Source organism: Stigmatopora nigra, chromosome 6, assembly GCF_051989575.1.
Source record: "Stigmatopora nigra isolate UIUO_SnigA chromosome 6, RoL_Snig_1.1, whole genome shotgun sequence".
Classification (NCBI taxonomy): domain Eukaryota; kingdom Metazoa; phylum Chordata; class Actinopteri; order Syngnathiformes; family Syngnathidae; genus Stigmatopora; species Stigmatopora nigra.
In genome coordinates this window covers 14,907,495-14,925,493 of record NC_135513.1, presented here as the reverse complement: position 1 = coordinate 14,925,493, position 17,999 = coordinate 14,907,495, and the positions used below count along the sequence as shown (strand labels likewise).

General features: G+C 34.1%; 1 protein-coding gene across 3 annotated transcripts in view; it reads right to left on the bottom strand.

Annotated features, from left to right (window-relative positions):
• Positions 1-17,999, bottom strand: part of arhgap10 (Rho GTPase activating protein 10) — a 39,315-nt gene that overhangs the window by 17,228 nt on the left and 4,088 nt on the right. For all 3 annotated transcript variants that reach the window (XM_077718867.1, XM_077718868.1, XM_077718869.1), the window contains exons 3-17: positions 12,472-12,567; positions 12,088-12,149; positions 9,498-9,569; positions 9,316-9,417; positions 7,434-7,544; positions 6,711-6,815; positions 6,505-6,634; positions 5,655-5,761; positions 5,499-5,593; positions 4,576-4,657; positions 4,407-4,449; positions 3,754-3,822; positions 3,496-3,570; positions 1,217-1,301; positions 27-85 (exon numbers count right to left, since the gene is read on the bottom strand). In XM_077718867.1, coding sequence (XP_077574993.1) covers positions 27-85; positions 1,217-1,301; positions 3,496-3,570; positions 3,754-3,822; positions 4,407-4,449; positions 4,576-4,657; positions 5,499-5,593; positions 5,655-5,761; positions 6,505-6,634; positions 6,711-6,815; positions 7,434-7,544; positions 9,316-9,417; positions 9,498-9,569; positions 12,088-12,149; positions 12,472-12,567 — 1,293 coding nt within the window. The remainder of the gene's footprint in view (positions 1-26; positions 86-1,216; positions 1,302-3,495; positions 3,571-3,753; positions 3,823-4,406; positions 4,450-4,575; positions 4,658-5,498; positions 5,594-5,654; positions 5,762-6,504; positions 6,635-6,710; positions 6,816-7,433; positions 7,545-9,315; positions 9,418-9,497; positions 9,570-12,087; positions 12,150-12,471; positions 12,568-17,999) is intronic.

Below are 17,999 nucleotides of genomic sequence, written 5' to 3'. Positions count from 1 at the left end.
CCACCAAAGAGCTTTTCTGGACTTACTTGCCGGGCTGATGAACTCCTTGTAAAGTCCGTAGGTCATCAGCGGCTCGGGGAGGCTCCTGCATTGAAGAAGAGTGGAAAGAAGTGAAAAAAAGGTGAGAGAGAGAGCCAGAAATAGCCGCCGTAACTGTTTTATGGGGTGTGTTCACAGTCATGATTAATGTAGCGCAGACGGCGGGGGGATGGAATGAGATGGCGCGCGTGTCCAGATAACCAAGTTCATCTGAAGGTACTTTCACTGCATCGGAGAAGCTGGACGCTGGCCAGAGGCACTTAAGTCTCACCAGAAACAGAGGACGTTTGCGTTCGTCCCGGAGAGATTGGCCGCAATTTTGGGGGCGGTGGGAAAAAAAAATTGTTCACTTATTCACAATTAATGATGGGGCTCCATGGCCCGGGGAAAAAGTGCTATGATGGTGATTTAGTTCAAATTGAATTATTGTGGAGTTCATTGTGGGAAGGTAAAATGACATAAAAAAGTAAGTATAATGAATTGAACAATGACAATATAGGCATTTTTTTGTTTACTAACAAGTATTTTTATAATAACAATAAAAGAATTCAATTCAATTGGATAAGAAAGAAGTGACCTCTACGTAAAAGGTCATATTTTTAGACTAAAAAAGCCTAAGCAAAAAAATAACAAATAGCTGAGATTTAATTTTTTTGGTGAGATGACCACAAAAAATTGAGAATATTTTTTCACCCAAAAAATGCCAAATTTTTAATGAAGAAATTATTATTTACATTAAGTTTTGGAAAAAAATACTTTTAAATTAAGGATTACAAATCTATAAAAAAAACTTAAAGAGCTGATATTTCCACCCTCACAAAAAAAAGAGAATATTTTTTTCACCCAAAAATTCAAACAAGCAAGTTCCAAATAGCAAATATTTGGACAAATTATTCCCATTAAGTTTTGGAAAAAAATACTTTTAAATTGAGGGTTACTAACTATTAAAAACTTAAATAGCTGATATTTCCACCCTGACAAAAAAACAGAGCATATTTTTTTCACCCAAAAATTCAAACATGCAAGTTCCAAGTAGCCAATATTTGACAGGACAAATTATTCCCATTAAGTTTTGGAAAAAAATACTTTTAAATTGAGGGTTACTCACTATAATAAACAGTCAGTTTTTTGGTTGTCGTCTGAATCGGCAGTTTTGCACAAAAAAAAAAATCCTTACCTCAGGTACAACTTCAGTGCGCTTGTTATAGTTTTCACATCCCAGTCCTCATTGGTGGAGAGGTCCACTTCAATGCTCTTTTCATCTAAAAAAATCATAATAATACCACAAAATATGTTATCATCAATTTAGAAATAAGCAGAAATAAAATATTAGTTTTTTTAATGTATTTTTGGCAGCCTACACTTGGTATAAATAATTTTTCTTTAAAAGTGAGCACGTCTACGTACCTCGACTACAACCACCATTTTATTTTTACACCGGTATCTTCACTCGGGAATACACAACCGCAATCTAACAGCAATTGGGACTTTTTCCTCAGCGAGGCGAGAATAAATATATACAGTAAAAGTTGTAACGAGACGATAAAAGCGCTGCATCTGGGAGCCCTTGGAGTCTCGGTGGACGTGAAAGCAAGTGAGTGGCTCTTACCTAATTACAAGATTAATTAATCCCTCACTACTAGAGAGGCTCTGTTGGGACTCTTGAGAGCTTTCGGACTGGGAATTGAACTCGGAGAAGCGTGCTGCGTCATAAGACGGATGCGGGAACTAATATTAGTCATCTATATTTGGCCCTTTACATGCTTTTGAGGAAATGTTATCAGTATTTTGTTAAAGGTTTTTCAGGGGGAAGAAAATTGGGGGTTTAATAAATGAAAAATTGAGTTTACACATTTTTAGAAGGTGAAGAAATTTAATCATATTACTTATTATGATCCGACTGCCATTTCTGACCACTGTAAAAAATTTCAACTCTCTACGTTGTACGGTTTGGACAAACATAGCGAGAGAATGTTAACATACACACACTCCCACACCCAAAAATCACATTTTATAAAGAATATAGATTAAAAAAATAGTTTTTTCAAATTCAAGATGAATAAATAGATGGAAAAGTATGAAGGGTGAAGAGGTGTAAAAACTAAATGATTTTACACACTTTGAGAAGGTGAAGAAAGTTAATCATAATATCTATTATGATCCGACAACCATTTCTAGCCACTATAAAAAAAAAATCAACTCTCTATGTTGTATGGTTTGGACAAACGTAGCGAGAGAATCTTAACATACAACCATAAATCACGTTTTCTAAGGATTACGGGTAAAAAAAAATAAAAAAAATTCAAATTCAACGTATATAAAATCTCACAGGAATGATTGGCCAAGTAGTGTCACATGATCATCATAAAACAAATATAAATGTCCTAGTTGTTGTATAGAAAAGCAAAAGGTGACGCAAAATGGACAAAGAAACTAAAATATCAGGGATGGAAAAAACAACAAATGGAAGCAATGGAAAAAATATATACCTATATATAAAATAGGTAGACTATATATTCAAAAAAATAAATGGAAGTAATTGTACTAGAAAAGTGTACAGTAAACAAGCAATAGTGTGTAGTTCTGTAAACTACAGTCTGTCTCATCTGACACACAACACTATCGAGTTTGTACAGTGCGATTGGACCCCGGCCACGGCGATAGATTGGAGACGATGAAGAGGAAGATGATGAGGAAGAAGAGGAGGAGGAGGAAGAGGAGGAGCATCCTCAGGGTTTAAAGTGTGATTCACCCACACATTTTGCGCTGTGGTTGTCAATGTGAAGTTTTGTGTACAACCACCACAAAAGCTATTTGAGGAACTATCGTACAAGTTGCGAGAGTTCATTCAAGCAATCAATTCATTCCTCGCAAGGAGTTCACAATTTATGCGCATTATCGTGTAAATGTATACAAAAATAAACAGAAAATAAAATAATGAGTTTTTTGACTAAGTACAACTTTTGTGATTATATTAGTATTATTTTTTGAGATAAATTATTTTTTTCTGGTAATCTTGTCTATATAATTATGTTTCAAATATTATTTTTATAATATGACTTGATTTGATAAGAATTACCACAATTTTGCATGAGCAGAAGTTGCGGGATAATTTCATCAAAAATTAAAACTGCAATTTCATATTTATTTATTTTTTTATGTTAAAATTGCAACTCTCTTCCATCAATAACATTAGTTGGTGTAATATTATATTTTGTGCATGTAATTAAAAGTTCCACTCTACTGAAAATAATAATAATATAAATGTAATATAAATTAAATTCCGATTTTATTCAAATTTTTATCTAAAAACCTCCAGGATTAGACGTCCAAATCCAATTGAATTAGCATTTTAAATGGGGTATACTTTCCAGTAATTTAAATGTACATGTGGCATTTTTCTTATGGAGTCATTTAAGGAGTGTTTTGAATTTTTTTTGAACAAAAAAAACTTACCAATCATTAACGAAAGTAGCTTCTGAACCTTGGAGCTGACTCCCACAACTCTGTACAAGCCTTGGTCGTTAATCCCTGTACAAGAACCATAAAACACATCCAGAATTTAACGGCATTGTAATTGATTTGGTGGCACAAAAACAAGTGTAAATACCAAGTAAATAACAGTAAAACGACCGCTCATTTCCCCAAAAAATCTTTTGAAAACTGGTACAAGCCTGACGCCTGGCGGACAAAGTGTAGAATTACAAATTATACCTCGACTTTCAATGGCACTGATGGAGTTCTTGACAAAAGTCAGTCCAACGTCATCCAGCTGAGCGTCAACTACATGAAAAAAAAATGGAGAAAATGACATAATAATTCGACAAAAAAACTTTTTAAAAACATTACCAAGAGAAAAAGTAATATTTCTATACAGTACATATCAAATTATGACTTTTCTCATGACCTTATAATTAATTTACTGCCATCAAACCAACTTATCTTGGTTTTACTGTTTTCAATCAAAATTTATTTTCCAACTTGATTCTTAAAAATTCTATCAATTCAAGATTTTGACTGAGTTTTTTTTCCTGTTCTAATTTTGTCCAAAAATTCTGATAATAATTTCCATGCTATATACATATTTAATTCTTCATCCAAATATTAATCAAAAATTCTTCATCCAAATATTGATTAAAAAAATTTCATCCAAATATTAATCAAAAATTATCCATCCCAATATTGATCAAATTGATTATTAAATTCAAATACTTCTCCCTAATTTAAATTTTCCTTTAATTTGGACTTTTCTTGGTAGAATTGTAATATTCTTCTCATTTAAAAAAACAAAACAACATTTTTTGGTCAAAAAATTCAGAACTACTGATTTAAAGGGAACAAAAACAAAGAGTAAAGTTATGACTCACTTCCTCTTTCTTTGGAATACGTCCTTCCGAGATAGTGTCCAATCTGGAAATGAGAGAAAGGTGTCACCATGGCCAAGTGAAGGCCAAGTTAAGGTCGTCCACGGGTCAAGCCGACAAACACTTTAGTGTCAGTTTGACGGCCTGGCGGAAAAAGCAGTGGAAAACTCACGGGTTCCTTCCCTCCCATGGCCAGCATCCAGAATTTGTGGTCACTCTCCGACAAAGCCTGCACTGTCAGTGCTGTGCCCGGCCTGGACAAAATAAATGCTGTCATTATTTTTGCACAAACACGCTGAAAAAAACACAACATTTTGGAGGAACCGCGGCATCCTGATATTAATATTGCACTAAATTTAAATGGTAATTATTGCGTGACCGGACGTTTGGTCGCCGGTCTAGAGAGAAGTTTAATATCTAAGTACTGTTTAATATCTAAGTACTGTTTAATATCTAAGTACTGTTTAATATCTAAGTACTGTTTAATATCGAAGTACTGTTTAATATCGAAGTACTGTTTAATATCGAAGTACTGTTTAATATCGAAGTACTGTTTAATATCGAAGTACTGTTTAATATTGAAGTACTGTTTATTATTGAAGTACTGTTTAATATCTAAGTACTGTTTAATATCCAAGTACTGTTTAATATCCAAGTACTGTTTAATATCGAAGGACTGTTTAATATCGAAGGACTGTTTAATATCGAAGTACTGTTTAATATCGAAGTACTGTTTAATATCGAAGTACTGTTTCATATCCAAGTACTGTTTAATATCTAAGTAAAGTTAAATATCTAAGTACTGTATAATATCCAAGTACTGTATAATATCCAAGTACTGTTTAATATCCAAGTACTGTGGTTAAAATCTAAATACTGTTTAATATCTAAGTACTATTTAATATCTGAGTACTGTTTAATATCTGAGTACTGTTTAAACAGTACGCAAAAAACAAAATAAACAAAAAAAAGGCATGACTCAAGCACCCAAAATTAATAACCCCGCCATAGTCTTCACGTTTTGCTTGATTTTTAATTACTTTTTTAAAAAATATATTTTTCCCTTATTTTTCAAAAAATAGCTAAATGTAATACCTGTCCGTGATATCCAACTCCAAGCAGAACCTCCTATCCAACATGTCTGTTGTTTTGCGGACGCAAGACCTGAGGGTGACGGATTCCGTCTCCCCCTGAAGATGACAAAGAATGTCTAAAAATATAGCCCAGGTTTCCACGTGTTTATGTACTTACACTCCTTCCACCAGATCGGTGGTCAAAAGTCACCATGTGAAGGATCTTTTGCTCTTTGACAAACGTGCAGTAGCGTTTGACCCAACTTGACCCGAATGGAGGCGGCCCTAGAAATAGAAAAAAATTATATTTCAATGAAAAATAAAGGAGACAACTTGGTAATGCTAGTTAAAGTCATGTAGCATGTTGGTTATTCAATTATGGGCCTGGTGTATAATGTAGTATTTTTTTTATCTTCAATTATGGGTCTGGTGTATAATATAGTATTTTTTATATTCAATTATGGGCCTGGTGTACAATATAGTATTTTTTATATTCAATTATGATGTATAATGTAGTATTTTTTTTATCTTCAATTATGGGCCTGGTGTATAATATAGTATTTTTTATATTCAATTATGGGCCTGGTGTACAATATAGTATTTTTTTATATTCAATTATGATGTATAATGTAGTATTTTTTTTATCTTCAATTATGGGCCTGGTGTATAATATAGTATTTTTTATATTCAATTATGATGTATAATGTAGTATTTTTTTATATTCAATTATGGGCCTGATGTAGAAAATAGTATTTTTTCTGTACAACTTTAAAATAACCAAAATAAAAAAAATATACGTATTTTTAAGTTTTTTTTCCTGTACAACTGCTTTAAAAAAACTAAAAACATAATTTTTTAATTTTTTTTTTTTTTTTATTATTGTAGCCTAAAAAAAGCTGTTGTCAGTTCTAGTGGATAAAATAAAACAGGCCTGAGTAAATGTGCAAAAAAAGTGTTGACTTATAGTCCGGAAAATACGTACGAATACAGTTTTACAAGATGAGTAGTGCAAATATTGTAATATTTACGTTTTTCTTGGACGTAGAGGTATCCTTCACAGCTAATGGGGCTGGTCTGTCTGTATTCTTGAGGCGCTTCTCGGATCCTCTTCATCAGTTCGTTGACCTCCGAACGCGTCCCCTCGAAGCGACTTCTCGTCTGAGATGGACGGGCGGAGTGTGATAAAGTATGTAAGTAAGTTTGAATCTAAAAAAGTGCTCCAAATATGGCTTACGTTCTGGATATTGATTTGGAGCGCTCGCTTATAATGGTCAAAGTCTTTGGCCAGCTCGAATCCCTGGTGATAAAATGTGAAGACCGTCTGAAAGAAAGCCAGCATCTGCCGAACATATGGAGAATGAGAAAAAATATTCATAAGTGTGCTCCATGGAAATGTGAAAAAAAATGGAAGTTGGGTCTAATAACCTTATACAGTTCATTAAGTACAAAAAGTAAAAGTATTAAATCATTGGCTGACATTAACAGCGCTACATATCCAACTTGTTTTGACTGGGAGGGCTGGCATTGGTTGATCCAAGTCAAATTAAATTTAAAAAATTAAATAAAAATATATTTAATAATAATAAATTAAATAAAAATATATTTAATAATAATAAATAAAATAATAATAAATACATTTAATAATAATACACCATAAATAAATTAAATAATAATAAATACATGAAATAATAATAAATAACAAATAAATAAACATAATTAATAAAAACAGAAAAAATAAGAAAAAAATATATATGTATAAATGTGTAATTATGTCGGTGATTTGGAAAAATGAAGTTCCCATTTAAATATATATATATATTTTTTTAATGTTGAATGAAATACAATTTACTAAAAGTTTCGATTAGAAAAGTTTGTGTCCTGCATCACATGTTCAAGGGAGCCAATCAAATATAACTTTTTTTTTTCAGTTTGGAAAGATGTGGTAAATGTGACTTACAGGCTCCACGCACTCAAATTTCTTCCTCTCTTGGATCTCTTGCAGCTTGCACACGTAGTCCAGCGACTCTTCCTGAAAGTGCTGCCTCATGGTTTCCACCTGGACGTCTGCCTAGAAGGAACGCACAAGATCATCATCATTATGCTGTACAATCTCTTGACCGTTTCCCACTTTTTATTTGGCCCGCAGAAAAGAATGAAAATGTCATGGAAGATGGCCCACACAAGAAGTTCAAATTTAGCTTTAACTCAGCTTTAACACTGGGTGGCGATAGTCACAAACAGTGCCTGACAACATGATGAAATCCACCTGGGAAATATATGTATGTACATATGCATATATACATGTGTATATATGTGTTTATATGTGTATTTATGTGTATTTATGTGTATTTATGTGTATTTATGTGTATTTTGCTGTATATCTGTGTATATCTGTGTATATCTGGTTATATATATGTATATATGTGTATATGTGTATATATGTGTATGTGTATATATGTGTATGTGTATATGTGTATGTATATATGTGTATGTATGTATGTGTATATGTATGTGTGTATACGTGTATACATGTGTATACATGTGTATACATGTGTATACATGTGTATACATGTGTATACATGTGTATACATGTGTATACATGTGTATACATGTGTATACATGTGTATACATGTGTATACATGTGTATACATGTGTATACATGTGTATACATGTGTATACATGTGTATACATGTGTATACATGTGTATACCTGTGTATACCTGTGTATACCTGTGTATACCTGTGTATACCTGTGTATACCTGTGTATACCTGTGTATACCTGTGTATATCTGTGTATATCTGTGTATATCTGTGTATATCTGTGTATATCTGTGTATATCTGTGTATATCTGTGTATATCTGTGTATATCTGTGTATATCTGTGTATATCTGTGTATATCTGTGTATATCTGTGTATATCTGTGTATATCTGTGTATATCTGTGAATATGTATGCGTGTGTATATGTGTGTATACGTGTATATAAGTGTATATATGTGTATATACGTGTATATACGTGTATATATGTGTATATATGTGTATATATGTGTATATATGTTTATTCATGAAGACCAATTTGACATAAACTGTGATAAATTCTGCCTAGCAACAAGAAATCGTGTCGAGCTACTAAAGCAGTCCATTCCAGTTTAAAAATATATCTGTCAGCACAAGAGTACTGCGTGTCCCCCATATTAAAGTTCTTGGCTTTCCACTGACCATATTTTATGGACATTAAGTAACACTTATTTCATTGTTTGGGTGGGCCTGCAAGTAACACTCAAATGTAGATTTTACAAAATGATTTTTGAACTAAAAACCCAGAAAAAACGATTAAAAAAATGACAATTACTGATTTAAAAGGGGGAAAACCAGTAAATTTAATATACATCTATACTCTTCATTTTAATTTGATCATAAAACAGAAAGCCAGCACACATGATTGACTTTCCCGGGCCACACAAAATGATGCGGCGGGCCAGATTAGGCCCACGGGCCGCCACTTTGACACCCCTGGTCTGTCCCGATGTCAACAGTTTCAAGTGTCCTCTCCTATCACCTTACATGGACACCCGGGACAGTAAAAACAATCTGGCGGGAGGTAACCGGGACTCTGTGTTCAGATGGCGCTAAGGATTGGAACTAAGTTGACCTCAGTGTGAGGGTTTAAAGGCAGTACACGCTTCCTCTGTGGACCAGCCAGGAAAAAAATGTCACTACAAGTTGCGTCACTGGGAGCCTGGCGGAACCCGGCAACCCAAACAAAGACTGACTAAACAAAAAAATCATTTTTTTTACGATTGTCACCCCATGTTTTGAGTTTTGGGAGAATTTTTCTACCTCTTGTAGTTGTGGTTCCTTCTTCTTGGCGGACATGTTGAGAAGTTTTTCCAGGGAGCTGTAGTATTTTTCCGTTTCTTTCTCGTACTTTTTACGCTCCGCCTGGGAATGGAGGATTGAGAAATTAATATAAATGGGGTTGGGATGGTGATGGGGTTGATAAATGGTGGTTTGGAAGGTACCCGGACGGTTCCGAGGTGGTCTTTGCGGAATTTTTCGAGGGGTTTCATGAGGGTTTCGGTGATGTTTCGCATCTGGATGGGAGAGAAAAGAGGAGTATTGGTCAAATACCTGTGTTTTTGGGGGGTTTTTTTCAGGGAAAAATGTTTTGTCAAATGGAGTTGTAGTATTTAGGCAATTGTATGATGTAAGAAATACTCAATTGCAGTATTCTGAGGGAATAAGTATTGAAAAACTGAATTGAGTAGGGAAAAATGGAGGCTATTTTTCAGGATTTGCAAAAAAAATAAGTAGTATTCCTCATAATTTAAGAAAATAACATTATAAATATTTAAAAAATATATCTTTTGACTCCCAACACAATAAAAATTATATTTTGACTCCATATTTCCTCAGGATTTAAGAAAAACAACAATAGTCGGCAGAAAAAAAATATATATATATTTTGTCTCCATACTTTGAACATTAGAAAACAAAATATGCTATTTTGGGGATAACTTTTTGAGAATTTAAGAATATATTTCCTCATGATTTAAGAAAAACAACCTAAAATAGTAAATAGGAGAAAAGAAAATTAACATTTAACTTCCTACTTAGAATAAAAGGCCATTCTTTGGATATCTTTTGATAAATTAAGAGTATATTTCCTCATAATTTAACCAAACCAACACAATAGTAAATAGGAGAAAAAAAATAAATCTTTTGACTCCATACTTTGAACATTAGAAAAAAAAGGGGATATCTTTTGAGAATTTAAGAAAAAAAAACATAAGTTCCCAAGTAAAAACAGTAAAAAAATGCATCTTCTCTAATAGAACTACAATTGATGTCATCCCATGTGTTGTTTTTCTTTCTTTCCTTGCAATATGGCCACTTTTCAAGAGTGACATCACATGGAAAAAGGCAAGAATCCCACATTGGAAGTCAAGCCGCAGCATTTCTAGAACGCACTGCGTTGAATTGCCATGTCGTTCAAACCAGTCAAGCTATTTTCCCCAAGCCTGCCTGCAACTACGACCGCGAGGACGTGTCTGTACTGGCTTTTTTCTTCGCTCTGTACACCATGACGTCACCCCACGAGACTCCCTCCAGGCGTAAAAGCTCCATAGGTTGTCTTTTAATGACACAACCACGCGGAGAAACTTTTTATTAAGCCGGCATTTGTCATTAAAGGGCTTAATCGCAGAGGGAAAGTCCATAGTTCGCTTTCTCTAGTCTGATTTTTTTGCATCTGAAAGTCAGGGTGGAGGCGGGGCCAATAGTGTCAATAAATGTATTAAAATTTAAAACACAATTAGAATTAAGTTTATTTTAAGGTTAGATTAAACGTATTTTGAGTGTGTACATCGTCATCCAATTAATTTAAATTTGTTTTTGTTATGTTACGAGCGCGTTGCCATGCAAAAAGTCGGATTTTAGTACTATTAAACACATTATAGTACTATTAAACCACTAGTTATTTGTTACTTTGTTAATAGATGGCCAGTTAAAACAAATAAAAATGTTTTTCCATTGTAATATTCATTTTTTTGGTGTTTTTTCAGAGGGTTGCAACCAATTAATTAGTTTTCAGTTCATTTCTATGGGAAACGTTGATTTGAGTTAAAAGTAAATTGACATACAAGCTCAGTCTTGGAACGAATTAAGCTTGTATCTCGAGGTACCACTGCATATTTTGAAGAAAAGACATAAGGTATCAAAATTTAAAACAAAATTATAATTAAGTTTAGTGTAAGGTTAAATTAAAGTTATAAAAAAAAAAACGTTATGTTACAAGCGCGTTGCCGTGCAAAAAGTCAGATTTTAGTACTATTAAACACATTTTAGTACAATTAAACACATTTTCATACTATAAAAAACATTTTAGTACTATAAAAAACATTTTAGAACTTTAAAAAACATTTTAGTACTTTAAAAAACATTTTAGTACTTTAAAAAACATTTTAGTACTATTAAACACATTTTTGTACTATTTAACACATTTTAGTACAATTAAACCACTAGTTATTTATTAATAGATGGCAAATTACAACAAATAAAAATATTTTTCCAATCCAATATCCTGTTTTTGGTGTATTTTTTAGAAGGTTGAAACAAACTAATTAGTTTTTAGTTAATTTCTATGGGAAACATTGACTTGAGTTACAAGTAAATCAACATTCGATCTCAGTCCCGGAACAAATTAAGCTCATATCTCAAGGTACTACTGTAGTGGCCTGGTTTGTATACACAACAACCAAACCGGACCAAACCGGACAGGTGTAAATACATCTTTACAATGCGAATCAACCCTTCCCAGGAATGTGTCTTGGGGAAATCGACCCTTAGACCGACCGGCTAGACTGGCTAAACTTTCCGCCAAAATGAAACGAACAAGGCAGGCAGGCAGGCAGGCTGTTTCTCTCCTGTTTACTTCTGCAGTATTGAGAAGAAAAAAATGAAATTTGCCTCCCGGGACCTTTGGCTAGATGACGAGGGAGGAGTTAAAAAAAAAAAATCGAGGCGAGGACCAAATATGGATGTTCTGATGAAGCAGGCAGGCTGCTTGGAAATACACAAACGTGGAGGTCATTCCCGATGGGTCGCACTCACCATGAGTTCTCTTTGGTCTTCCAGGTTCTTCAGGAATGAGGAGAACTCTTGGAGTGACTCATCTGGAAAATATGGGCTTTTAATGCTTACTGATAAGCTTGATAAAACCTCGTAAAAGTGCGTAAAAAAGTGCCTTGAGATGTTTTTAGTTTTTTTCAAAATAGGAGACCAGTCGTACAGATGGAAGACCAATCTAGTGAGGAGTGGGAGATCACTTTTGGTGTTATTGGGAGATCATGAATGGGATTTTTGGGTATTTGATGGTTGCATAATTTGCAGATAAAAACAGGGAATTTTTTGGTTTAGGGATTTTTTTTTGGTTTCAAGGCACTATTTTTTATCATTAAATAAAAATCATATTTTTTTTTTTGATAATGGGCTTACCGATGCACCGTTCGTCGTCCGTCTTGGCGTCGCCGATGTACTCAAACTGGAATTCTCCCAGGCATTGGGCGAATTTTCTTTGCGCCATTCCCAACTCTGAATTAGGAAAAAAAATGATTAAAAAAATGTTACTTGAGGGTTATTAGGTCAACAATAACTAACAATGATTTGTCTATCTATAAATTGATATCGATTATTGGACGATTAAGTCATCATGGCATCTCTAAATTTAGATTAAAAATGAAACAGTACTTAGATATTAAACAGTACTTAGATATTAAACAGTACTTAGATGTGAAACAGTACTTAGATGTGAAACAGTACTTAGATGTTAAACAGTACTTAGATGTTAAAAAGTACTTAGATATGAAACAGTACTTAGATATGAAACAGTACTTAGATATTAAACAGTACTTAGATGTGAAACAGTACTTAGATGTGAAACAGTACTTAGATGTGAAACAGTACTTAGATGTTAAACAGTACTTAGATGTTAAACAGTACTTAGATGTTAAACAGTACTTAGATGTTAAAAAGTACTTAGATATGAAACAGTACTTAGATATTCAACAGTACTTAGATATTCAACAGTACTTAGATATTCAACAGTACTTAGATATTCAACAGTACTTAGATATTCAACAGTACTTAGATATTCAACAGTACTTAGATATTCAACAGTACTTAGATATTCAACAGTACTTAGATATTCAACAGTACTTAGATATTCAACAGTACTTAGATATTCAACAGTACTTAGATATTCAACAGTACTTAGATATTCAACAGTACTTAGATATTCAACAGTACTTAGATATTAAACTTCTATCTTAGATATAACTTCAACCCTCCCGCTTCAAACGGATTGGACACCTAAAGGCAAACAATTAATTCTGCACTTCTAGACCTAAAATAACAATGACTATAGACGCGAGTACACAATCACAATCTAGCATGAAACGCCAAACAAAGTTTTTAAAACAAAAAAGTACTCGCCCAAAAACGACTCACTTGTTGCTTGTCACTAGCCCCGCCCCCACACATTGCGGTTAACCCCTGGGCAAACATCCGGTTTGTGGAACAGGCTCGGGCCTCCCGCTGCACGCCAAAACCGGCACCAAGCGTTGGGCTGACGAACCACGCGCGATTCAAATAGTGAATCAAATAAATAAAACGACTCCGCAAATAGAGTCAGTACGCGTGGCCGATTCGAACTATTTGTTTCCAGAGATTCCCCTCACGACTTGGCACCAGGACAGCGTTTTCCCCCTCGGGAAAGCGTGGCAGAATGTGGCGAGGGTATTTTAGGACGGGAGCGGCGCTACGTAAGGAAGCCTCGGCGTGCCAGGGGTAGAAAACGATCCGCTTGCGACATTGGAACTTTTTGAGTGTTCAAAGTGTGAGAGTCGTTTTTTGAGCCGTGAGGTTTTCGCCGAGTCGCTTCGGTGGCAGAAATAAATGTGGTCGATCAAAACGCCACAACTGTGAGTGAGAGGAAATGGCATGAGTCAAACATGAACAAAAACAAATACATTGTGCAATAAGGGTATAAAAAAAATATTTAAAAAGTCTTAGCGACATGAACAATGATGGCAATTGACGTCTTGTTCATTGGAACTGAGTTGAATGGGAAACATTGAATTTCGTCATGTTTTTGTCATTGAAAAAAGTATAATGAGATTTAAAGCTTCACCATCAAGTGCAAAAAATAATAAAAAACAAACAAAAAATAAATTAACAAAAGATAAATAATCAATAAATAATAGTGAATAATAAATAACTAATGAATAAGAAATAAATAAGTAGATAGTCAAGATAAGTAGTAGTCAACATAGATAAGTAGTCAACAACATGAATAATTAGGGAAGTGAATGAGTAACAATAACAAACAAACTGATAAATAATCAATAAATAATAGTCAATAATAAATAATCAATAAATATCAATAAATAAGTAGGTAGTCAACATAATGAGTAGGTAGTCAACATAATAAGTAGGTAGTGAACATAATAAATAAGTAGTAGTCAACATAATAAGTAGTAGTCAACATAATAAGTAGGTAGTCAACAAAATAAATAAGTAGTAGTCAACATAATAAATAAGTAAACATAGATAAGTAAGTAGTCCACATAGATAAGTAGGTAGTCAGCATAGATAAGTAGGTAGTCAGCATAGATAAGTAGGTACTCAGCATAGATAAGTAGGTAGTCAAGATAGATCAGTAGGTAGTCAAAATAATGAATAAGTAGTAGTCATACAAATAAATTAGTAGTATTAGGAAAGTTCACAAATAAAAATAACAAACAACTTAACAGATATTAATTAATTAATAAATAGGTAGTTGTAAGTTAAGACAAAGTATCTTTGCATTTGCTTGTTCATATTGTATCCGTTTTTGTAAGTATAACAGCATCGTAGTCATCCTTATGGCTAACATGTTGGCACAAATACTCAACTGTCAATTGACTCACTGATCAATGACTTTATGCCCAGCAAATGACTAAAACATATCTGTCCAAAGTCCTAATGACAAGTGTCAGTTTTGCCTGTATTTAAGACTTGACACTCATTGGTCATTCGATTAGAGTTGGAAGAACATCGCTACTGAACAGGACTCCACTTTTAGAGCTCTCACTTTCCACTTTGCAGTCTGGTAATAAACCCATTTCCTATTTAAATTGATCTCATTCATTCTTAGCCTGCTCCTGAAGTTGTATTTTCAGACCTATCATTGTTAATCTTTGGCAAAACTGAAGGAAACGACGTCCTGGAATCCAACAAGTCCATAAAAGGTGCTTCTTGTCATGACCCTCGGTGCACAAATAGCTCATATTTCGCAGCACGTGGAGTTAACGCCACTCTGGTTGCTAATAGCAACCGCCGTCAGTGAATCTGTCACTTTGCTCCTTTGCTTATTTTAAACATTTTTTTTGTTTTTACCTCTGCCGGAAATAAATGATCGAGCAAAGTGTTGCGCAATTGCCTTTTTTTTATGAGTACCTTGTCAAACATTAAAAAAGGCATAAAAAGGATCTTGTGGTTCATATAAAAAATAATAAGAACATGCTAAATACATCATGTTGGAACTGGTAGACAACTTTTTTAAGGGTTTTTTTGGCTTCTTGTAGCTAGATGGAAATAAGTTATTATATAAGATATGTTTTTGGCAGAATAATGTTGTGCTAATGTTGCACTGGATTAAGAGATTCTTTAAGAAGATAAAAATAATATTTGAAGCAAAATACTTCAGTCGGTTTGGTGACATGTTATGGCAGAAATGGGCAAACTACGGCCCGCGGGCCACATATGGCCCGTTAGGCTTTTTAATCCGGTCCACCGACGTTTTCCAACTAATGTTTTTTATCTATTATTTCCCCAAAATGGCGCCGTTACGCGGAAACCAGTGGCAGTAGTTCTGTCCACTCTTATTTGTTTTCAGTGTCTTATAGCCCCTCTATCTTTTTTTAAATGACATTCAGATTTCTTAATACATTCCTTTTTACTTGACTTAGTACTGTATACTTTTTAGTTTAAGGTATGAGTGAGGAGTACTAAAGTAATGTAATGTACTGTTAACGGATGCACTTTTTTATTTGTATCAAATCTTGTGCTTTTGTGCGAGAAATGCAGCTTATATGCGAGTAAATACAGTACTTTTTTAGTGTACATATTTCTTTATGCCAACTTATTTAAAGGTGCACTTTATGTTGAAGGTTTAAAATCCCATTATCCTTGTCCAATGACAATAAATCATTCAATTGAATACCTAAAATATCCTATATCCTATTCCTACTGGCGGCCATTGACAGCTATGCACGTCTAACATCAAAAATGGGGGCGTGGCCTGCACTCATCTCCATCTAATCAAATATTAAAAGACGCTAAGCTAACCGTTAACATCTCGAACTAACCACACATGCAAATTGAGATGGGACGACGCATGTTTTTGGCGCGCAAAAAGGGCCGCCGCGTCACTTATGAAAACAAGCTGTGCGGACTTCATGACATCAAACCCGAGGAATGAAAGCATGAGACGCTGGAATTAATCCGCAACAGGGTCCGTTGAGGGGGTGGGGGGTAGTGTATTTTGTATATCCAATTGAGGAAATAAGAGTAATAAGGAAATGTGCATATTGGCTAGAAAGCTAATGTGCTTATTTGCCTTATAAAGCCAAAACAATGACAGCAACAATGGGAAATGTCAAACTGGGCTTCTCTCTACACAAAGCCAGAATCCCCCCCACAGCACCCATGTAAAACATACACATACACACACATTGCAAGCTGAAGGCGATGAGTCATCAGTGGACTCCACCTTGTAGCCATCTGATGTCACAAGCTAGTTTTTCTTTGCGACTGGGCCGAAAAAATTTAACATAGAAAACCGACAGAGTAGTTTTGAAGATTTTTTTTGTTTAAAGAAAACAACATATTGGAGTAAATCATTAAAAAAAAAAATCACACTAGTTAATGTGTAAAGAAAATGCGACTTATAGTCCAGAAATGACGGTACGTAGCTGGTTTTTGGGTTTATTTCGATTTGAGAGATTTTGTAGTAAAGCTAGTAAATATTATGCTAATTTTTGTCTGTACTTGAATGTTTTTGCTCATGGAAAAGGAAATGAGGATATAAATAAAGAGTATATAGTAAATAGAGTAAAATAGAGGAACAAAAAATATATAGGAACAAAAAAAATAAAAAATTAAAAATAACTTAATGCTAGCAGATCAAATTTCAGAACCGCCAAATCCTACAAATCTATAGTTTACAACGCCAATCTTTAAAATCAAGCAATGTTTTTTTTTACAGAAATTTACTTAACAATTTTTACAAACAACTCACCATAACAAAGCAATTTGAAACATAAAATCCCATTCTAATTTTTTTTAGCATTTTGCTTGTTGTCAAAACATGTCACTTTCCAAAAACACGTTAGTCACTTCAAACCTTACAAACATGAGTTAGCATAACATAACCGGGAGTGTCATAGTAAATTTGCTGTTTCTTTGCAAAAAAAAAATGTAATCAACAGCCATTTTGTACTGAAAAAAACCCCTGCATCAATGTTTCCCCTATAAACAAAGCAGAAAACAATGATATATGTCAAAGTTGAAATCCCAAAGATGTTTGTTTTGATTGCCTCACAGCTCACCTTTCCCAAACATTTAAAGGACAGCACTTTGCTTATTTTTTCCACATCGCCATCCTGTTCCGACCTCCCATCTTTGCCACTCCAAAACCCCCCCGTCCATTTTTTTTGTCCACAGCTCCACCGTGCCAAAAACTCCGCCAAAAAAGTATTGACATGACGAGGTCACGCTAAAAAAGACGTCCTCCTGGCAACAATGGCCACTTGACTGGTCGCAGATGTGCATTTTTTATTTTTATTTTTTTAAAGACGTCCTTCCTTTACTCGGTCCAAAAAGTAAGATTGTGTAGTCTTGTTGTCGCTCCAAAAAACAGATGAAAACCTTGAACGCGGAGCTAATGCGAATTTAATGAAAGGCTGTGATGTGGCTCTTAGGCT